Source organism: Zalophus californianus, chromosome 12 (assembly GCF_009762305.2).
Source record: "Zalophus californianus isolate mZalCal1 chromosome 12, mZalCal1.pri.v2, whole genome shotgun sequence".
Lineage (NCBI taxonomy): Eukaryota > Metazoa > Chordata > Mammalia > Carnivora > Otariidae > Zalophus > Zalophus californianus.
Window position 1 is genome coordinate 61011757 of NC_045606.1, and position 23786 is coordinate 61035542.

Sequence of the window (23786 nt, forward strand, 5' to 3'; positions counted from 1 at the left end):
TTTGTTGGTATTCCTTCATTGACTCACTCATTTTTTTCATTCATACATTCATTTAACCAACCATCCATCCAGCCAACCATCCATCTAACCAACCCACCAACCCACCAACCCCACCCGTTACAACTGTGATGTCCTATATTTAAGTCATTTTGAAAGTCGCTTTCTTTAGGAAGCTTCTTCAGATCTCTTCCCTGCTCCGACCCCTGGACATGGCCCCCTTCTCATACTCCTCACAGCACCTGCCACGCTGAAGAGAGCTGACAGGCCGCCTTGTTTCTCCTGCGGGACTGTCAGCTGCCTGAGTATGGCGGTGAGTTCTCTGTGGCCCTTCCTCCCTCAACTTTGCTCAGAATTGTTCCACACTTATAGGATAGAGCTGGATTATTGGCTTTGTCTTGAGGAGAGGAAAGTGAAGTGTGAGGTCTTCCTTTCACTCAAGGAACGTGTGGAGGAGTGGGATGAGTGATCTTGCAGACAGAAAAAGACCTAAAAGTAGCAGGCAGCATCTCTGCCAGGCTAGGTTGATGGTGCCCATTCACGTGCCACAGGGTCTTAGAGGAGGAGGTGCTCTTGGGCTGGGCCTTGAAGGGTGAGCAGGGTTGGAATAGCCCAGTTGGGAAATAGCCAAAGGCCTCACTTCTGTACCTGGACATACTCCTCTCTTCTCCGCTTTCCTCTAAGCTTGAGATTTCTTGAAAAAAACTTGCTGGTATCCCTGGGAATCTCGTTCCTCAAAGTTAAAGCAGCTCTCTTACTTTTCCTCAGCCCTTTGTTCCTGGGGCATGTCTTGGGTCCTGTTGTATTTGCAGGCAGTTTTGGGTGATGTGCACATATGGGAGCTTATGGAGAAAAGAGCCTAAACTCATAGCTTTCCCTAAGGATTGGGAAGGCACCGTGATTGAGGGAAAAGATGAGCATCCTTGTTAGCACCCTGAGGATAACTCTGATAGGCTGACTGCTGGGGCAGAGAGAGCTGATGTCTTTCCCCTGCCAAATCCTTTTCTGTTCTGATGGAGAGGGTCCTCTTCGTGACCCCTTCCTTTGTGACCCCCCCCCCCCCAGCTGGTTTTCCCAAACAGTGGCCGTGGGCTGGAACACTGCTGTGACTCACTCAGGCTGGTGCCTCTATCGTAGAAAGATGGTCTTTGATCCTGAGTTCTGTCAGGGGCATTTTGGTCAGAGTTCTTCAAATCACAAAGATGACCTGCCAGGGCAGTTTCCTGTATAGCTGGATTCCATGTGTGTGCCTCATTCCAGAAAATTCTACTTTGTTTTCTCTGCTCATTCCACAAGAAGTTACTAAAGCCATAGGATTCCTTCCATTTCCTGTTGAGGCCACTTTTGTAACCATGGGCCCCTCAGAAGTGGAGCCTTTTCCTAATAGAGTAAACAGTTTTTGATCTCAATCTAAATGCGTGTTATTTAATTTAATTCAGTTCAACAAAACATTTATGAAGTGTGCCTTGCTTGTTCGAATAGTGTGGGAGAGAGAGGTGATAGATAGGTTCCTGACCCACAGAGGCTGAGACATCCATGCAAATGACTGTCCTACAGGATTAAAAAAAAGGCAAGTGACAAGGGGACAAGGGCAGAGAGCCATGGAGCTAGGGTCTGGATTGTTTCAGGGATAATGAAGTCCTTGATGTTTATTGAGTACTCACATTTGACAAGTCCTGTGGCAAGAGCCTTAGATGTGTTACCTTATTTAATCCTGACAGCCACACTGGGAGAGTTATTGGCTTCATTTTATAGGTGGGGAAACTGAGGCACAGAGTGACTGACCAGTCTGAGTTCATGCAGACAAGTCTGGTTCTAGGAGCCTCAGTCTTAACCACTATCCTTAGGCCCCTGTCTTGGGAGGAAGGGGTGTTGGGATGCTGACATTGGTGAGACCTTAGAGAGTTGGTCTAACAGTTCAAGGAGCAGACCCATCTCAAGCTGGGGGACAGTGGGAACAAAGGCAAAGAGTTGGGTGCGTTGGTGTAGCTGGAACCGAGGGCATGTGCGAGGACCAGGGGGAGAGGAGACTGGAGGACCAGACTGTGCCTTGAGAGCTGGCTCATAGAGCAATAGAGGGATAGAAAAGTCTTCCAAGTTTTCAGTTATGTGGGTGTTGTTTTTTTTAAAAAAATCAGTTAGAGCCATGCTTCAGGAAGATTAGTCCTGGGGCGCTATAGGCTGAGCAGGACGACTGGTTGCAGGAGCCAGACCTAGAAGGCGGTGTGGGCTCTGAGCTGACTGTGGCAGTGGGGTGAGGGGCAGGGCACCTGGGAAGAGAACCCATAGGACTTAGCTGTGGGACGAGGTGGGCCGGGAGGCTGGGCGTGCAGGGAGCAGAGATGGGGACCCAAAGGGGAGGTACTAGCTGGGTCATGAGGTGATGAGGGGTTGGATCCTGGGCATGTCCAGCTGACCTTTTGTTTCCACAGTCAGGTGTGGGACAGAAATGCAGATCCTGGGAAATGTTGGATGAGAAGTATCTGGGAAGGGCTGGCTTGGGACCAAAAGCTGACATCCTTGGAGGGGTGGACACTACCAAGGGTGCATGATAAAGGCACCTGGGTCCAAATCCTGCAGGGGAGAGCCATGTGTTTGGTGTGATAAGGAAAAGCAATGGTCAGAGCAGGAGGAGAACCGGGGAGGTGAGAGAAGAGAGGGTCAGGAACTTGACAGCTTTGGGCCCTTCAGGGAGGTTGGGCAGGTCACCGGGTTGGGTGATGGAAGTAGCTTTGGAGAGAGCTCTTTCAGTAGGATGCTGGGGGCAGACGGTCAACTGCACCAGCATGAGGAATAGTGTGGGTGAGGTCAGATACAGAGAATATGGAGCTTTTTAAAAGTGTAGAGGTGAAGGGGCAGAATGGCAGCTCAAGAAGGGGGAAGGTTAGGGAACAGGGTCCTTTTTCCAGTATGGGAGAGATGTGAGCATGTTTGTAAGCCCAGGGCTGGGCGCCAGCAGCAGAAGAGAAACTGGCCATTCACAGAGACTCTGAGAGGCAGGAAGTGTGTCCTTGGGTGGGGTCTGGGAAGGGCTGCACAGACAGTATCAAGATTCATTTTCTGCCCTACTCCGTAATGGTAATTGATATCGTGATGATGGGCCCTGGGGCATTACAAGTTCTCAAAGTAGCTTTTAAATCCCCGGTGAAAGAGCCAATTCTGCTCAGCAGAGTTTTTGAGTTATTTGAAGTTTATTCCAATTAAGCACAGCTTTGTTAAGTTATTGAGGACTGCTGTTTGGAAAACATGGCATTTTATTGAATTCTGAGACTTCGAAATATGGCTCCCCATCTTTAACAGATTTAACAGCTCTCAGCGTGGTGAGCTTGAAAGAACCTGAGGTTTAGAATTGGACAGATTTGCCACTCACTAACAGGGTGACCTTGGGCACAGTGTTTTTGTTCATCTCTTTGTGGCTTAGTTTCTTCATCTAAAAAATGGGATGATATACCTGCCTTTATGGGATTGTTACGAAGAACAAAAGAAATAATGTATATAAAATATTTGGCCCACAGTAGTTAACGAATGCTAGCTTTCTTTCCTACTATTTGGTTATCCAAAACACCCTGTTTCTTAAGTGGATGGATGTATTCCTGAATAAATGGAAATTTTGTAACAAAGGGATGAGAAGTAAGCTTAGAGCCAGATTATGGGAGGTTATGGTGGTCAGAGAGAAATGTTTAGCTCTATTGTATGGGCCGTGGCCAAAGGCGGTGAAGACAAGAGCATGGCCTGGTTCCTGTGTCTCAGGACAGGTCTCTCTCATGGGGGCCAGACACCTAGTAGGTCTTCTGGGAGTATTTGTGGATTAAATTTGCCTTCCATTAGGCATTTCTTCCCCTTTGCACTGAAGGCCAAGGTGAGGCTGGGCCAACATTTGAAAGCTCTGGAGGTTGAAACAGATGTGCGTCCCTGCTTTTCTCTTTTCTAGAAGTTCTCCCTAGGCCAGGTGTGGACAGTGGGGGACATGGTAAGCGGCCCTTGGCTGGGCCCCTATGGCTGGGGTCCTCCATGTCAAGGCTTCCACACGGGGCCCCAGGGCTTCCTTCGGTTCTGTGAAAATAATGAAGAGAAATGGGAAGTCCATGAAAGGAGGACGGCGTTCCGTCCCTGGTAGTGGTGCTTCGTTTGGTCGCAGTGTCACTTTGTTCAGCTTTTCTGCCTTCAGGTAAAATTTCCTTTGAATGAGAAAGAAAAAAACAAAAAAAACCCAACCCACCAGAAAAGTCTCTGAATGGAAACCATGACCAAGTTCCCTGCCATCCTCTGAGACTGGAGGCTCTTTTTCAGGGCTTACAATCACCTTCATAATTTCATGTTCATCTCCTCATGGAGCAATGGCATACTGAGCATTCACAGTCCAGAAGCTACTCTATAGAAGGCAGATGAACTTATAAGGGCATTTTGACAAGTGTCTAGGAACCAATGCCTGCAGAAGTCAAGGAAATCCATCTGGGTCTACAACCCAGAGTCTCCCCCACACCCCCGACCCCCTCCCAGAGTCCTGACAAATCTCAGCTCCCTTTCTAGCCTAGATGTGGATGGTCGGGGATCCTTTAAAACCCGGTACGCTCCTGGGAATATTTTAAAAGAAGAAAAAAGAAGTTGAAAGTATCCGTTTTAGATAAAAACCAAAGGCAGAGCTGGCCTGCTGACCTATTTAATAAAGACATTACAACGGATTTATCCATCTTTTAAAAGAAAATAACTCCAAAAGGTACACTTACTAGATGCCGGGATGTGGGAGAGCCTAAACAAGAATCCTTGTTTTAAAAAGTGTTCTCATGCAAATAAAACCCACAACGGGTTTTGTAGGAGACTATCCTTGTTCTTAGGAGATACAGGCTTGGACTCTTTAGGGATGACGTTATAATATTTTCAACTCACTTTCAGATGGTTCAGCAGAAAAAAAGAAAGTGTGTGTGTTTCTGTGTGTATGCATGTGTTTGGAGGGAGGAGGAATGGAAAGGGGGAGAGGGAGAGACAGAGGGAGAGGGGAAAAGCAAATATGGTAAATGTTCATTTGTCTCTGCAAGTGAATGGTATACGGATGTTCATTGTATTATTCTTGCAGTTTTCCTGTAGGTTTAATATTTTTCAAAATAAAAATGGGAAACACACATAGGAAAAATAGGAAAAATGAGTAGTCAATAGAATCTATCTTTCGTCTCTCAGTAAAGATCCTAAAGTAGTGTAACAAGGTCGTAGTGTGTCCCTAAGGGTTGGAATCTGGGCGAGGTGATGATATAAAACACAAGGCTAGCCCAAGAAGCAGCTAGGGAACACCCCAACGTGCCTGGTGAGAGGTGCGGCGGCCCCTTCCCTATTATCTGTGGGCATCCTCAAGCCCTTTGACCTCCAAGAAACCATTTAGTGGCTATTATAGAAACAATAGTTCATGCATACGGTCCAGATGCACAGAAAGCAGACTCTTCTGGTGTCGTCCTGGTGGTGATTCCTACCCTGTCTCCCCACATCCCTCCTTCCCTTCCCATGCTACTAGGACTGGAATCTGTACACCCACAGCCTGGCAGTACAAGCTGGCTGCATCTTCCCTCTGCCGACCCTCTGGATGTTTTCTCGAAACTTCCAATCCTTTGATTACAGCCACATCGTGAGGCTCAACATGACATTTCCAACAGGAGACTGCCTGACGTGGGTCCAGCCGCTTCACATGGTTTTTATATTTGTTCTGGAAAAAGCTCCAGATACCTTTGGTCAAAGCTCTTCCTGTTGGCTGTGTTGCTGGGGCCATTTCTTGCCCACACAATCCAGAAGGGGCTGCTGTCTGTAGGCCCCCGCACGCCCACCCCCCTGGGGACAGGTAACGGTGGCAGAGGGGTGCAGCCTGGAGCAGCGAGTGCTCTAGGGGGTTTCAGAGGGCGTGTGCTTTAGGTCTCATTCTTGTGTCATTTGGATTCAGATCCTTAGAAACCAGGGAAGCCAGAGCCTTGCCAAAGGGCTTCATTCCCCTTCTGCAGAAGTTTCTCTGTTAAGTAGAAAAGAGAGTGTGCTTACAAACTCACATTAGTTCGTTACCTCTTGAGGAACTGGGAAGGAATGCTTGCCCTCTGCTAAAATTCCAAGTCCCTATTTCCTGACTTCCGTGTGAGATGGACCCTGTGCTCCTATGCTTTAGGGCTCACAGAAAGTTCCTGCGTGGATTCCCTACCTTTGAGCAGCATCCTAGCTCCCCACTGAATACCCCCTCCTGCTGGGCTCCCTGCCCAGGGGCCACCTGTGTGGAATAGCTGGGAACTCTTATTAGAGGCAAAGGGGTAACTCCAGGGGGTAGGGAGGGAGGGGACCCACACTGGTCGGGACCCAGGGACCCTCACACCCCATTTCAAGTGAAAACGGCTGCCAGAAGAGGCACCAGGGAGGCTGCCTAACTGGCTCGGGGACACATCTAATTTTAGCTCAGGGTGTGCTTGTCCTGAGTTGGGGCTGGCCCCCCCATGGAAATTCCGCGGCTCTCTGGTTTTATGTGTATGAGTGGTGTAATGCTCAAAGTTAGCAACGCTAACTTGGTTTTAAAGCAACAGGTTTCTTTCTCTTTTTTCTAAGAAATTTCCAGACAACAGCCTGTCCTCTGTGCTTTTGGAGTAGGTCAAAATTTCCTGAAGATTCCTTTCTTATAATGGGGCGATGTGGGGTGGAAGAAAGAGATGTTCCAGTCTTGGCCGGGCCTTTCCCTATATGAACTAGGGCAAGACAATGACAGGGTCTCTGGGTCGAAGGAGACTTCGTGTCAGGCATCTGGCACAGTGGGTTACCGGGAGTTCATAGGTCAGCAGAATATAAACAAACGCAAAAACAAAAAAAACCCCAGGGGAACCAACTTGGTTCAGCTCCAGAGGTGGAGGGCCTGAAACATACACAGTTTTAGTGGCCTCTTTAAGAAAAAGAATATAAAAGTGTCCCATTCTTGCAAATTTTATAAAAATAGAAGACCATGCCAACACATCACTTGGGCTTCTTGGAAGGGGCCTGTCCAAGTGAGGGTCCCTGAAGCTTGAGCCCTGTTAACTTCACCTTGAATCAGATGCTGTTCAACTTGTTGCTGCTATTGATTTTCTGGCTAAGTAAGATCATTAAAACCAATTTCATAAAATTTAAATATAGATATAATCTTGAAATAAAATTCCAGTATTTAAAATGAACACATCAGTCCATGTGAAAGATGCGCTGTATTGCTGCGTATTTTCCTCACTTCATCATGGGCCTGTGTGTCGTGGACTGGTTTGTGTTGGACCATTTCCAAGTTTCTGAGCCTTACTGTCCTCGTTTGTGAAAATGCTGCTTTCCACATAGGCTTTTAGTGAGAATTAAGTTGAAAACGATGGTTTGCAAGTGCTTGGTGAAGTAGATATAGACACCCAGGTAAATAATTATTATTGTAAGGACAAGACTAGAAAACATTTAGAACCCTTAGAATGTCACAGGAAAGAAAATGGATATTCACCAGGGAAGGTAAATATCCACCCAGAACCACTTGGGGGCGAGACATGAACTTCAAAAAGAAGTATTACTGATGTGTAAACCTCCTCACCTTTTCTAAAAGTAAATGAATCCAAATTTTCTCTATTTTAAGATTGATAAGGAGTTAAAGCACCCAGACAGTGTTGTTTTAGCCTGATGGCTCATGGCTCTTTTATTACTGCTTGTGCAGGGGAGAGTGTTGTGTGTGCAAAATGGAGATATTTCATCCCAGAAGTTGTCGTAAGCCACTCTTTGGCATATGTAACCAAACAGAACCCAAGTGGATTTCACTGCTTAATGGGACTCCAAGAAAGGTGACCTCTCTCGTTAGGACAGCTCCTTCCCTGGATGTGTGGGTTTTTAATAGGATAGTAACAGGGCAGGGACAGTGCCCCAAACAGCTTCCCTTAGTAGCAGCTAAGTAAACATCTCCACACAGCTTCCCAATCCACTGTGGAAACTGCTGGCAACTCTTATGTAATGTCTTTCAGGCAGCACGTCAGAACCTTCCTTTTATAACTCCAAGTGTGACTTTAGACTCCCTGGCACAGGGCCAAGGTTGTCGAGGCAATCCTTTCCATCCTGGGCTCTCGTACCAGCCTTGGGGAGGGCAGGGCCAGGGCTAATCTTTGTCTCCGGTAGAGCCATGCCGTTGGGTCCTCACTCTGATGCCAGGAGCCCTAATGAGAGGCAGGCTTGTGATCCCACTTGCTGGTGGGCTGAAACCAGGGGGCCCCCGTGGCATGGGCCAGGCACCACATCACGTCTCTAGCTCTGGCCCTAGACATTGGGCTCATCCAGCGTCTCACGGTGGTTGGGTGTGGCTGAGCTGTGCAGCCACATGCTGGTGGGCAGAGGGAAGGAGGCAAGACCAAGGGAGATCATGGGCTAGCAACATTCTGTCTGGTGAACTGCATGGCTCAGGTGAATGAATGGTTCAGTGGATTTGGCCATGCTCCAGAGAACCACTCCATAGACACCACTTTCCTTCAAGAGGATGTTTTTCTTTCCCTGGAGAAACATCAGCTCCACATACCTTTTCATTGCTGTTGAGCAACATCTGCCTCCCCGCACCAGTCTCCCCAGGGAGCTGAGCTCCGCCACACCCAGGAGAGTGTAGCCTGTGAAAAGGGCAGGGCAGTAAGAATTGGGAGAGCCGCAAGGCCCCGTTAGCGGCTTGAACGGAAGAACAGCCAACCTGCCCTAATGCTTTTGGGTCGTAAGGAAGTGCAATCCATGCTTCCAACATCCAGTAGATGAAAATGAACTGAGATGAAGAGTCTGGAGCCTAACATTCTATTTCTGGTTTTGCCCATTACCCAGGGGGCCTTGGCAAAAGCTCCACACCCACCCCACCCCTACCCCCTGAGAGGGCTGCGGGATTCGACTGGATGGTCTGGATGGGCCTTTCTAGCACTTCCAGATGGACGAGCCATAGCTAGGTGAACTCTGCGAACTTCTCAGCTTTCAGACGGGGCATGCATTAAATACCAGTTGTATGCTAAGACCTTGTGCCAATTGAGAGAAGGGGAGAATAATGCGAGGGAAGGTCACATCTAGTACAGTTTTGTTTTGTGAATTGTGTGCCCTTGAGGGAACCCTCCCAGTCTGATGTCTTGGTAACTGGGTACATTTCTTCTCTGTTCCTGGAATGTGCCAGAATCCGGCCTGACTCAAGGAAAGAGAAATGCTGGACTTGGTTTCAGATCTTGCTCTGGCTCTGCACACTTCTCATCAAGGGTGCGTGCCAAAGCCTGTGGGGAAGGGCGCATACGGAAAGATAGTTAAGCTGAGAAATCATCATCCCCAAAGAACAATGGTCCGGGAGGCCAGAGTACGTGTGTTCTCTCCAGCTAGAAGGGCTGAGCCGATGGCTTTTCCAGGAGGATGCAGGGCCATCAGTGCCCCCTCCCTTCCCCCAAATCTGTCCTCACCGGGCGATCCCTATCTTTGTCCAACCTTCGTCATCATGGACCCGGATGAGAGAGACTTGGGTATGCAGCCCAATTCCCAATTAAGTGTTTTCACTAGTTTCAGGAAGATAATTTATTTGGATTGAATTGTTAAGGCAGATTGCTTTCACAGTATTCCAAGCAGAATGCTTTCTCACAGGAAATGTCAGACCAGGCAATTCTAGTCAAGTTTTCCACATCCTTAAGAAAAAAGAAGAGAGAGGAAAAAAAAAAAAAAAGATTGCTATTATACGTTGAAGGTCAGCAGTTCAAGCGCTGGCAGGGGCCGGGTATGAAACTGAGATCAGTTAAACATTGGGATAGTGCCCCCGGTGACTTCCCAATAGCCCCGACCTTTAACAAGGCCTCCTGTTCTTTCGGGCTTCATTTAAAAAATGCCTGTCGAGTGGGCTGGCCAAGGAGATAGAGTGCTTCCCAAGGTTGGGGCATGGATCCCACAGGGCTGAGCATCTGGGACACAAGGAGCTCCCTTCCTCTCCCCAGAGCTCAGTCTCCTCATCTGTCAAACCAGGGTTACACCAGGTGACTCCCAAGCTTCTTCACAGCCAAAGTCGCCACAATTCTGATTCTGTCCCTTTATCTGGGGGAGCTTGCTGAGCCCCTGTGGGAAGTTGAAGAGAAACAGCAGGAAAGTGAAAAGAATCTTTTCTTCTGTGGAGAATTTCAACTTTTTAGAAGAATTCTTTTTTTTTAAGATTTTATTTATTTATTTGACAGAGAGACAGCGAGAGAGGGAACCAAGCAGGGGGAGTGGGAAAGGGGGAAGCAGGCTCCCCTCCAAGCAGGGAGCCGATGCGGGGCTCAATCCCAGGACCCTGGGATCATGACCTGAGCCGAAGGCAGTTGCTTAACCAACTGAGCCACCCAGGCGCCCTTTTAGAAGAATTCTTTTTAAATCAGCTTGCCCTCAGGGATCTGCCTCATTAAGGCTTACTCCTTGCTCCCTAAGTTCAGTAAGTTCAGTCCTTAAGGAGAGCCTTTAAGCACAGGGCTATGGGCTGTCACTGTGAGGAAAAGAGTGTGACACAGCTGCTCCTCTGAGGGCGCCCCCTAAGGACTTGCTGCCCACTCCCCACCCCCACATGTCCAAGAAGGGCCTGCAGGTGGGGAAGGGCTGGGTCCCAGGAGCTGAAGCCCGGAATCACTCCCTGGTTCTGGTCCCTGTAGCCCCCCAAAGACGATTCTGGCCAAAGAGAAGCTGAGACTCAGGGCAATTACAGCTCGAAGCGATGCCAGTCTTCTCCGGCGCAAGCTAGTCCTGTGGCTTGTCTGTGCAATTCCTGTGTGTCTCCTGACAATGGAGCAACTCTCTGCTTCGTTACCATCCAGCCCTGTTGTTCATTCCAAAAGGAGGTTCTGTTAGAGGCCGGGTAGTAGCAAGGGTGCCGTCCTACACCGGGAAACCTGGCCCCGGCTCGTCAGTTTCACTTGTCTTGCAGCACCGCCTCTGGTGTGTTTCCAGGATGCGATGGGACAGCCTCCTCCACAGTCTTGTGGGATAGGACAGTAGCCTGGACGGCTGCTGCCTCCAGCACGGACGCTTGCTTCGGTGCTGGCATGTTCTGTCAGGCTGAAATATGTATATATCAAGTAAAGCAAAACCCTTCTTGTCCCTTAAGCTTGCTACAGTTTTTATTTTTAAAATGCATATGAGTATTTTTTATCAAATGTTTTTGCTGCATCTATTGAGATTATTTTCCATTTGTCCCCTCTGTTGGTGTGAATTCCATTGTTAGATTGTCTAACGTTAAAATATTCTTGCATCCCTACTCGGCCAAGATTGTCCTCAAACTCATGGCCGATGCAGTTGTTTGTTATTTTAGTTCATATTTTTGCACTTGTATTGATAAGTTTAGCTGTTTGGAATCAAGGTGCTACTAGTCCCATAAGCACCATCATCCTCACATCAGCGAACGTGGAGCGATTCCGTGTCGGATGCTATTCTCAGCCCTTGCTGGACTGACCTGTGTAATGCTCACCACAGCCTTTTGAGGTGGGACTGTTATGAACCCCATTTTATAGAGGTTCAACATGGCCAAATTCTCCTGTTGCGTCATTCCTTTTGTTATTCTGTAACAAGTAGGTTTATCACTGATAATGCTTTTTATTCCAAAGTCTATTTTGAATCTGATGATACAGTATTAACTACATTGGCTTTTAAATGGTTGGTCCACAAGTGATCTCTTTTCTTCCATGTGGCATGGTTCACCTTTTGTGTCATGTACCTTGTGAAACATCATATTGCGAATTAAAAAAAAAAGAATCAATCTGTGTGTCTCCGTCTTTTAACTGGCAAGCTGAGTTTGTTTGCTTTTAATACAATTACCGATACACTTGAATTCATCTGGATTCTGTACTTTCATTTTGCCATACGCTTTTTCATTTCCTTTTTCCTCTTCTTTTCCTTTCTTCTTCTTCTTTTTTTAAATTAGCCATTTTCAAGTGAGTGATTCAGTGGCTTTTAGCACATTCACAGTGTTGTATAACCGTCACTGTCTACTTCGAAAGTATTTCCTTCTCTTCAGAGTAAAATCTCTTCCTACCAAGCAGTTTCCTCCCCATTCCTCACCTCCCCTCACCCCCAGCAACCCCCAGTCAACAGTGTTTCACATAAATGGAATCATACCATACGTGATCCTTTGTCTCTGGCTTCTTTCACTCAGCATCATGTTTTTGTGGTTCATCATGTCGTAGCACATGTCAGTTCTTCATTCCTTTTTATGGTGGAATAATAGTCCATTGCATGAATATACTGCATTTTGTTTATCCACTCATTTGTTGGTGGACACGAGTTGTTTTCACCTTCCGTCTATAGAGAATAGTGCTGCTATGAACACGTGTCCCAGGGTTCACTTCTTTGGGGTATATACCCAGGAGTGGAATTGCAGGATCATATGGTGATTCTATATTCTACTTTTTTGAGGAACTGCCCAACTGTTTTCCACAGTGGCACTTTCTTGTGAATCAAGTGGTGTTTATTTTTTCTCCTTGGACATTATAGATTATGCTTTTACTATTTTAGCAGTTACTCTTAAAATTTTTTTTATCATAATTGACTTAAAGTTTCAGTTTAATCAGTCTCTCTACTCCCTCAAAAAATACAAGGATTTTAGAAAGCTTCAGCTGCTCGTTTCCTGTTCCCACATTTCCTGTGTATAATCATCATCTAGTATTATCCCTGTGTTTTTAACTACCCCCTAATTAGTTGCTATTGTTGTTATTTTTTTCTATCATCAGCTCTCATTTAGGTTTATCTACATGTTTAAAGATGTCTTTTCTCGTCATTGCCTTGGTCTTGCTCTTTTCTCCCGGGTTCGCTTTCCTTCTTGCTAAAGTAAGTCCATGAGTGGTTTCTTCGGTGAAGGTCTGTGATGGTAAACTTTTTCATTCTTTGTCTGAAAATGCCTTCATTTTGACCTTACCTTTAATATTTTGAATATTAAAGATGTCTTTTGTTAAAGTAATTTTTTTTATAGCTAATCTGCCTTTCTGCTAAGATTTTTCTCATTGTCATTAATATGTTGTTTCGAGATGACATATCTAGGTGTGCATTGATTTCCACATGTGCCATTTGAGGCTTCTTAGATTTCTGTGAGGATTCATGTCTGCTGAGTTTTTAGCCATTATCCTTTCCATAATCTCCTTTCTCACACCGTCTTTATTTTTCCTTCTGGAACTCCTTTTAGATGGGCATTGGAATTAAAGTTTTCCCCCCTCCACATCTCTTCTTTGCTCTTTCACATGTTTTCTCTCTTGGGGTTGAGTTGCATTCAGATCATGTCATCTGATAACTCCTAGTAATTTATTATCTCTTCATTGTATCCCATCTCCTGTTGAAGCTTATCCCAAGTTTCTCCCCAATGTTAAAGAAGATCTAACCTATAGAAAAGTTGGAAGAATAGAAAAATGAACACCCATGCCGTCTTCTCCTACACTCAGCAATCCCAGGACTTTGTCATACTTGGTTTTTTTGTCATACTTCTCCCCTCCCCGTGTACAGTATATGTATTTGTAATACACACATGTTTTTTAAAGATTTTATTTATTTATTAGAGAGACAGAGAGAGTGAGCAGGGGGAGCGGCGGAGGGAGAGCAAGAAGCAGACACCCCATGGAGCAGGGAGCCCGATGCGGGACTCGATCCCAGGACCCTGGGATCATGACCTGAGCCGAAGGCAGACGCTTAACCGATTGAGCCACCCAGGCGCCCCTGTGACTCACACATTTTTGATGATTCCCTTGAAAGTAAAATTCAGATACCATGGCATGTCACCCCTAAATATCTCAGCTTGCATCTCATAAGGACAAGAACATTCTCCTGCCTAACCATGGTACCATTAACACACCCAAGAAGTTTCCATAACATCAGCTAACATAAGGCCCAAAATCAAATTCCCCCGCATGGCTCCAAAATGTTCCTTTAGGCTTTAGTGTTTTCTTTTTTCTTTTCTTCTCTTTTTTTTTTAAAAGACAGAGCAAGTGGGGGAGGGAGAGGCAGGGGGGGAGAGAGAGAGAGAGAGAATCTTAAGCAGACTCCACACTCAGTGCTGAGCCCCATGCGGGGCTCAATCTCACCACCCTCAGATCATGACCTGAGCCAAAATCAAGAGTAAGATGCTTAACCGACTGAGCCATCCAGGCACCCCCAGGCATTAGTTTTTTTAATCCAGGATCCATTCAAGGATCTACCCGCATTTCATTGCCGTGTCTCTCTAGTCTCTTCTAATCTCAAACAATTTCCGTCCATTTTTAGTTTTTCATGAGTGTAGTCTTGTTGTCTTATAGAATGACTACATTCTAGATATGTCTGTTTCACTGTTAGGTTTATGTTAAACATGTTTAGGGCAAGGGTAGTACATATGTGATGTTGCATATTTCCCATTACATCACGTCAGGAGGACAGATTATCAGTTTGTGTGATTTCTGCTGATGCTAAGTTGGATCACTCCATTAAGGTGGTTTCTGCCAGTCTCTCCATCATTATATTTTTAAAAAATATTTATTTACTTATTTATTTGAGAGACTGTGAGAGAGAGAGAGCATGAGAGAGAGAGCACAAGCAGGTGGTGAGGGGTAGAGGGAGAAGCAGACTCTCTGCCGAGCAGGGACCCTGATGTAGGGCTCCATCCCAGGACCCTGGGATCATGACCTCAGCCGAAGGCAGACACTTAACCGACTGAGCCACCCAGGGACCCTCTCTCCATCATTGTAAAGGGAACTTTCCCTTTTGCCATTAATGAGGTATCGGTAACTTTCAGACTAGATGAATATCCTGTTCCGCAAGAACGTTTCAGCCACGGTTTTAGCATCCATTGATAATCTTTTCCCGTATTAGGAGTTTATAAAATGGTGATTGTCTAATTTTTATCATTTTCTCGTTCCTTTACATTTATGAGTTGATGGTGTTCTACAGAGAAAAGCTTTCCATGACCCGTCCCTGTCCACCCCCGCCCAGCAGCAGGCTCATGGGGTTTAACATGTATTTCATATGTTAGAATCACCATCCTTCTATGTCCATAAATTTTCTTTTTTATTTCTGTGACTGTATGTACTTTTCAAAACTGCCCATTCTTTTTTTTATAGTATCTGTTTCTTTTCTAATGATTTCCATTCCTGTTAAAGAAGTTTCCTTACTCTAATTACAGCCTCTTTTAGATTGTTGTTCTATTATCTCAAGTTCTTGGGAGTCCTTTTTGCTGTGTCACCTGGCTTTCTCTTATGGTGTATGATTTTCTCATATATTTACTAGTTATTTCTTTTGAGCATATTTTCAGTGGCACTTAAAAAAATTCTCTCTCTTCTGGGAATCTTGTGTGACCTGCTTTGTAGAAGTGCCCTTCCAGATAATTTTACATTGCTTTAGTTAGGTGTGCTGGGCTATCCCTGTCTTGGGAAAATTTTGTGTTATAGTCTGGATTCTTGTGCCACATTAGTGGTGTCAGTTTGGACTCCATTCACACTGGGTTCTGAGTTGCCATCAAATAGAATATATAGTAAGTAGTCAATATCTTTATTCCCGTGGGACACCTTTCTTTTATACTCCGTAACTAATTTAGCCAAGTATCCAGTGTCAAACATTGAGGAAGGAGCACCACCTTATCTTTTCATGTTAAGAGCTAGTGAAATATTCGGAGTGTGGGGCTGCATAAGCAGGAGAGCATCTTCAAAACTAGTGTGGCCCAGGCACTCCAGGCCTCTCAGAGCCCCTGCACCTGTAGTGTCCCACAGTGATGAGCATGCCCAGGCTTCCCCCGAGGTACAGATGAGGCACCTGATGCCTACAGAGGGGTAATGACTTGCCCAAGGGCACTTGCCCAAGGGGGAGGGTTGGGGGAAGAGGGACAAGAAGTCAGGTCTCTGAGTAGCTCTTCCCACCTCACCAAGATTCAGTTATCCGCGATTGAGTCCTGGCCCCATGGAGCCCTAGATACCCGCAGTGCCCTGGCCCTGGCTTCTCCCTTGGGGCCACAGAAGGAAGGGACTTTGAGTGGGAAGTGGTGAACTCAGACACGGCAGACAAGCTGGGTGTCTACAGCCTGGCTCCCATGGATTTACTGGATGCACACTATGACACATGTCTCTGGGTTATCTGCACCATCAAAAGTATTTTGAATCCTTAATTTATCTTGTTGTCATTGTTTTCCATAATAGTTTTCAATCAAAGGCAAGAACATGCTTTTAAACTGACCTTTTAAACCTTGTAATGCTAATGCCACAAAGGGACACATGAAAGGAACAATAAGCACATTCCCTAAGTGTGAGCATAATTGAAGTCTCCTCTGGTGATGAGATCTATGGGAAACAGGCACAAAGCATCTGAGCTGGGCTTCTGCAGCTGATGGATGGCGCTCTGGGTGGAAGTCCCATGACCAGGGAGAGGCCCAGCTGTACCCTTTGCAGCGGGAACATCATCTCCACCCTCTGGCCGTGGCTCTTGGCCACCCACGTGCCCCAAGGCTTTGCCCTCAGGAGCCAAGGGGGCTGCTTGGGAGGTTTGGATTTTGTGCTGTGGTCTACAGGAAGCCATGGAGGCTCTGGGCAGGGGAAGGAAGCATAACATAGAAGAAGGAACGAAATAGAGCAATTGGAGCCAGGGGCTTGGGTTTAAGTTCTGGCTTCTAAGTTGTGGGACCTTGTGTGAGTCACCTTGCTTCTGTGAGGGTCACTGTGGTACTCAGCATCTATTTATGGAGCACTGGCCGGGTGCTGGGCGCATGGGGTACAGAGGTGACCAAGAGAATCCCATGGTCCTTCGTCCCTCCTTGTGATTTCTCTCACCGTGTATATTAGTACCCCATGGCAGCGGTCACGAATTCCCACAGACTCAGTGGCTCAAAACAATGTGAGTATATTATCTTACTGTTCTGGAGGATCAGGGTCTGAAGTCAGTTCCACTGGGCTAAAGTCAAGGTGTTGGCAGGGCTCGTTCTTTCTGGAGGCACCAGGGGGAATCTGTTTCTTTGATGTTTTGGAGCTTCTCATGGCCACCCCCATCGTTGACTTGTGGCCCTCGTCCATATTCAGAGTGCATCCCTCTAATCTCTGCTCGTGGCATCACCCCCCTCTCCTCTTCCCTGTCAAATCTCCCTGTGCTTCCCTCTTACAAGGACACTTGTAATTACATTGTTCCCACTTGTGTAATCCAGGGTACCCTCTTTCATCCTAAGATCCTTAACTTAGTCCCATCTACAGAGTCCTTTCTGCCATATAAGGTACCATTCACAGGCTATCTTTGGGGGCCATTATTCAGCCTACCGTACCATGTCAAATTGCAATTTATGCTTGTTTATTTTACATGCTTGGGTCTCCCTTCAGCAGGGAGACAGGCCTGCCAGATTACTGCCACATGTTTGCTAGATGAGTGGGTGAGGAAATAAATGAATGCATGTTCGGAGTTGAGAAGGAAGTGGCATACCACTTGGGCTGTAGAGGATGAGTGTGAGTTTGCCAAAGGATATTCTAGCCCAACTGAAGTGCTTATGAAAAGGTATAGAGGCAGAGGCTGGGAAGTTCAGCATGCAGGGAATGTGCGTGGAGTGTGAGGGTGCAGAGGGAGAGGGGGCTGGGGTCGTAGGTGGCTAGCTCAGAGATAGCCTGTCGGGTACCTTAATGGGCCTGGATTTGATTTGATTTTAGTTATTTATTTTTTATTTTTAGGTAATCTTTACACCCAACATTGGACTCAAATTCACAACCCCTGAGATCAAGGGTCACATGCACCACCGACTAAGCCAGCCAGGTGCCCCATCCTGGATTTTAGTTTTCAAAGAAGCACTATATGTGGTGGTTGCTGCCTTTGTCTTTGGGGTCATTGCCTGGGTTCAAATTCCTATGCCACCACTTACTTGCTGTGTCCTGGGAGAATTACTGGATCTCTGTGAGGCTCAGCGCGACAGCTCCTTCATAGGGCTGTCCTGAGAAGCAGATGGCTTTTGTTGCTTGCAAGGCACTCAGCACAGTGCCTGGAACAACCAAAGGAGTCAGAGAGTATTTGCTGTTATTATTGTCATTTTTATAAATATTATTATTGGTGGTGGTGGTGATGATGGGGAGCTCTTGAAGAATTTCAGCCAGGCCGTGGCACAATCAGATTAATTTTTTAGAAAGATGCCTTTGATACCCCTGTGAAGATGTGGGGGGCCAGAGTGGGGCATCACACTGGGGGTCGGGAAAACAGTGAGGAGGCTATTCCAGTGATCTGGGTGAGAAAGCAAGAGGCAGAGAGCAGGGACGGGTACAAGAGAGATGTTCTTTCTTTTGGGATGTTGCAGAGATGTCTTTGCTCCTGCTGTTCCCTGCTTGGATGTTTCAGGGCAGATGTTAGAGGCCATTTAGCACCGTGCCTCAATCCTCACTTTTCAGAAAGGGGGAGGCACCTTGCCCTAGTCTCCGGATGGAATAGTGACAGAAGGGACAGACAGAGGTGGGACTCGGGTCCTCAGCCTTTAGTGGCAGAGTCATTGGTGGTGGGAGGGGTACGCGGACAGAAACTTCTGGTGAAGGCGCAGTTTCTCATTGCTGTGGCCGTGACCCAGCATCTGCACTGCCTCCCCCTTCACCTCCTTCTACTGCCCCTCCAGGCCTTAGATTCCCTTTCCAGCTTGTGTTTTTACCAGTCCCCAAGAGAACGCTTGCCGAATCCTGGTAGCGTAGAGACGTAGGAATTTTGTGGTTTTGAATTGAGGAGCATGGTCTTGACCCGGTGGGAGAGGATTAGGGCTGCCTGGGCGGGTGGGGGAAGGAGCTCTGTGTTGCAGCGCTCCGGGCCAGAGCAAGAAACTCGGAATCCGAAGCAGTACATGCTCACAGATTTGGTACCGTGTGTCCTCCGTGGTCTTCCACTCACACCCCTTCATACATCTTCAGGAGGAAGCCAATTCAATAGAACGTAGCATGGCAAGATTACGATTGTTACTTCAATCATATCTTACCCTGCAAGGATGTTGGAGGAAAATATATTTCAATGCCACATTCAAAAGGGCTGTCATTTTTTAACATAGTAAATGGGTTTTCAGAGAGTGAGGTAATATTGTTATTCTTAATGCATTCTTCAAAAAAAAAAAAAAGATTTTTCTTTAGTCCAGATTGATGCATGCTGGAGGAAAGAAAATATCCAGAGAGCTAAAATACAGGTGGGCGTGTTGAGAAAGTTCCACATGTATATACCTGAACTTATAAATAAGTCTCACAGAACAGGCTTTTGGTGCATTTTAGAGGTTTCTTAGAAATGGCTGCTGATGGCTTTACAAGAAAGCTGGGAGAGAAAAGAAACAAAACAAAAAAGAAAATAGAGATGTGATGAAAAAAACCTGTGCAGTGATGACAAGCACTTGATTTGCGTGTGCGTATGTGTGTGCGTGTTTTCTAGCAGTATCATGGTGACATCAGCAAGACATGCTTGCATTTGGTTCTGGGCAAGTGTCGAACTATGGGGTTTATCCACCTGTATTGGCTGGTGTGTGTATGTGTGTATGTCCATGAGAACACAGAATTGAAAGACACCTGGGAGGCCATTTGGTCCCATCCAGTGAAGGAACCTGTGGCGCAGAGAGGGAGAATGACCGTGCGGGGCATACACGAACGGCAGGGCCCAGCTAGAGAGAACGGTCCCCTGAACTCCCACCCAGTGCTCCCTCGGTTCTTCTCTGCTGCTTGTATTTCGGTGTCATTTTCCTCTGGTGCATTGACATTTTCTTTTTTTCTAGGAAAAATCAGTTGCCGGTGCCCAACAAGGCTGATGGTGAGCTGGGTGTCCTGCAGCTTGGTAGGTGCCCCCGCTGCCTCTTTGCTGTGGCTGGCAGGGTCCAGGGGGCTCCATTTGCTCCAACTGGGGGGTGGTGGGTGGGGGCTCCTTTCCTCCCACCTGACCTTAGGAAGGAGAGGCTGGCCCAGTGAGTAGAGCCGGCTTCTGTCTTTGTGGTTGCTGTCTTCTTCTACCTTCTGTCTTTTGTCTTGGAGAAATCCTTATAAGAAGTCTGGGCATTTCTGGACCCACACTGGTGTGGGGGTGTGGGGGTGAAGAGGAGCGTCTTTTGCATTTGGGGGCTCTTTTAGGGCTATTCGGAACATACACAGATCTCCAGAAGACAGCTCTGCCTGGGGAAGACTGTCCTTTAAAAAGCTTAGTCGGTGTCTTATTGGGGCATATGTTAGGTGAAGTGTACACATCTTAAGTGTTTGGCTCCATGCAGTTTCACACGCGTGTACATCCCTGTCGCTGCTCTCCCAGATCATGATCGGGAACATGTCCCTCCGCTCTTCAGTTTTGAAGCCATCCTTTGTTTCCCCTTTCTGTGATTCTCTCCTCCCCAAAGACTGCTGTGTTTGTGGGGCTTGGCAAAGCAGCAGCAGAACGGATGATGGCGACCCAGCGACCAGACGTGAAGGACGAGGCTTGAGTGCCGTTGACATTTGCTCTTCTTCCGGAAGCCAGTGATTTACCTGTCGGGCCACTCACGTACCTTTCTTCTCCTTTCAAGCACCCCTTTTAAACTGAAGGAGAAAAGCCAGACACTCTTCAGAAGTTAGTTGTGTGAGACGTGCGGTCTGATGGTTTGCTGATGAAGTTGAAAGGCAGGAGCCTCTGTCTGAATGACGAGGCAGGGCTGGTTTGTTCTGCGCGGCTCACTTCAGAGGTAGCAGTTCCTTGGAGTTGGAATCATCCGCGGTGGCCGGTGGGGATCGCTTGGCCGGCGCAGGAAGGGGCAGAGTCCCACACGTGGTGACGCCGACGGTCGGAGCCAGCACGCGTTGGCCTCTGAAGCCTTTCTGTAAAGCACTGCACTTAAGATTTTCCAGTGAGAGCCACTCCTGTCTGGACAGAAAACGAAGCACTTCCTGGCCTTCAGAACCCAGAGGGCTCTATTGGAGCCTAGTGGAAGGAAGGCTTTTAGCAATTCTCTCAGAACCCAGTTGTTTGAAGTGTGTGTTTTCCAGAGGGAGGCAGACCCCTCTTTGCTAGTGGCTCAGCTAATGATTTAGGAAAGGGGAAGGAAATAAAAGGTAGGACATCATGGAACCCAGTCATCAAGAGAAAGGGAAAGAAGTTTTGGGGTGAGGCAGAGACAAGGAGTAAAATTTGATTAGAGGAACAGCATTTTCTTCCCTACCCTGATTCATTTTCCTTTGGTTCAGTTCAGCCAACTTTCGTTAGCAGTTACTTGCCAGGGCATAGATGAGGCTGTTGAAAGTACATCAAGGTGAATAAAAAGAGGCCTTGGTTTCTTGGAGGGCTGGGTTGGGTGGGACAGAGGAAAGAGGTATCCTCTGATACAACACATAAAGAGGACAGTTAGCAGTTCATCACTGCTTCAAGAGACGTATAAGATGAGTTCTGTGGTGGATTCCAGAAGTTTCCACAGTGAGGAGGTATTTGGACTGGGCTCTGAAGGTTGAGGAAGTCTTGCCAGGTAGAGATGTGCAGCAAGCCTCGTGGGCAAGGCATAGAGTGTGAGAAAGAGTGATTGGCTTGAGGCGACTGGCCCATAGGGGAAGGCATGGGGTCAGTGGGGAGCAGAGGCTGGGAACGAAGGTGTGGTAGGGCCAGGATGACCTTGAGTGCTGTGCCAATGAGCTTGGCTGTAAATCATTGACTGTAAATCATTAGCCAGTAAAGAGCACTTGAAGATTCTGTGCTGGTGAGTAATGTGTGCAGTGCTGTTTTTAGGGCTACCTCTGGATACGTATGGAGGATGGATTTTAGAGGTAAGGGCCTGGATGTTGGAAGACCAGTGAGGGGGCTCTTGGAATAGTCTAGAAAAGATGTGATTGGTCCCCTATTCTGTCTGGCGAAATCCTCTGTGTATTTCAAGACCCTGCTGCGATAGTTAGCTTTAATGGAGAGCTTCTCTGACCCTCTAAGGCAGAATTATTTGCCTCTTCTCTGCTCTTAAAACCCTTGCGCTATCTCTGTATTAGTACTCATGTTACATTATTTGTTTGGGGCTCTGTCTCCCTCTAGGCAGTGAGCTCCTTGAAGGCAGGGCTGGTGCTTTACTCATCTCTGGACCTCCCCTATCCCACTGTCCCACACAACCCCTGGCATATCATGGATGCTCGATGAAGTGCTTGATGAACAGGTAGAAAAAGAATGACATATTCCTGTAACAGTGGAGGGAGAAAGGGTGGGGGCGAGGTGTGAGACATCCTGGAGGCAGAATGATCTAGAGGCTGGATCCTCGTGGTGTGTGAAGACAGGGCTGAGGTCTCAGCGTGGGTCCCTGGAGGAGGGCTGGGGAGATGGAATCTGTTATCAGAACTGAAGTCTGGGGGGCTGCTGTGCTGAGATTCCTGAGTCTGGGGTGTTGGGTTACTTCTGGTGGAAGATATCTGGAGTCAGTGGGAAATATGGATCAGGCACCTGGACAAAGACGTATATGGACCTCTATTACATATTACCGTATGCTTTCCTCCAAAGGGTAAATAAAATGGTAAGAGAAAACAAACTCCCTTGTTTCTTTTCAACCAGACACTTATACCAGGCCCTTAAAAATAGCACCCTCAAACCACCGGCATTTGCAGATGGTTTTGTCTGCTTGGCCAACATGTCATTCTGGAGTGCTTTGTTTTTCCTTTGCATGGCGGTCCCACCACATCTGGGCCTGAGGCCTGCTATGTGGTCCTGAACCAAATCCCTGCACGGGGGCCAACTTCCTCCTGGCAGAAGCTGAGGATGGCTGCTTCCTCTTCTTCCTCTTGGGGGGCTCCACCCGGTCTGCTTCCCCTGGGCCCCCAGCTTTCATTCTCAGATTTACTTCATGGAGCCCTGAGCAGAGCACGTTTCAGCCCTGGTTCCCTCCCGGACAAACTCAGACTAAACAGAAGCCTCCAAATAGGCTTAAATAACTGCCCCTTCTGTGCCTCCAGGAAACAGTCTGGCCTGAGGCATTGCAAGGAGCCCTTCAGGGCCTGTAGAGGCACTCAGGTTACTCTTCCCATCTGTTCTGGGCCTCAGCTGCCCGGGTTTGAATTCATCACACATCTCTATTCCTCCAGGGAACATTCTCAGCATTCATCTTTGCAAAGCCTGCCCCTCGGCCTTTACCTTCCTTCCCCCTCCCTTTCCTTCTCCGCCCCCCTCCTTCCCTCTCTCCTCCTGCCTTCTCTTGCCTGACCTTCATTCCCCTTCAGCCTCACTCACACGCCCAGGACCTTCCTGTCCTCAAGCCACCATTCTGGAGTACTTAGTCGATTATCTGTTTGCTTGTGTGTGTTCTTGCAAAATGTGTCGTGTTTTTTGTGTGTATGTATTTGTCATGGTTGTAAATCGTATTGCCTTAGATATCTCATTTGCATTCTTGCTTTCTCTGCCCAGCACCATGTTTTTTAAGACCCATGCACGTTGCTGAGGGAACATCGATCGTGTTGTTATTTCAGGGTACTTTTATAAGGGCATGGTCACAGGGCGACTTTTTCAGAGGCCCTAACTGAGAAGAGTTCTCATTTAAATTCAGATTCTCATTTCAATATAAGACTTACTTTTAATTTTTGTTAGCCTAAAGGTGGAAGGGTCTCCTTTTTCGTGGACCGGGACTCTGGGAGTTGGCCTCGTCCTATGCCTGGTCCTCGCCCAGGGGAAAAAAGGAGACTGTAGGCTATAAGACATGTGTCCTGGGGATGTTGGCCTTTGGATAGCATCTCCAGAAGATGTGGGCAGGGACAGTGACGTTTTTCTAGTCCCAGATGTACAGAATTGTGGGAGGTAATGTTGATTTCTATGCAGTGTAGCGTACTTTTTAAATAATCATTTAATCTTGGGAAAATGAGGAAAAAACAGGTTCAACAGGCTCTCTGGAGACTGGTCCGCTCAGCTTTGCCAGCATAATTACCTTGGAT

At 47.1% G+C, this 23786-nt stretch overlaps 1 protein-coding gene across 4 annotated transcripts in view; it reads left to right on the forward strand.

Moving 5' to 3' along the window:
* The window catches only part of MINDY4 (MINDY lysine 48 deubiquitinase 4), a 107977-nt gene that overhangs the window by 27247 nt on the left and 56944 nt on the right, over positions 1-23786 (forward strand). For all 4 annotated transcript variants that reach the window (XM_027574787.2, XM_027574788.2, XM_027574789.2 and 1 more), the window contains exon 6: positions 19658-19716. In XM_027574787.2, coding sequence (XP_027430588.1) covers positions 19658-19716 — 59 coding nt within the window. The remainder of the gene's footprint in view (positions 1-19657; positions 19717-23786) is intronic.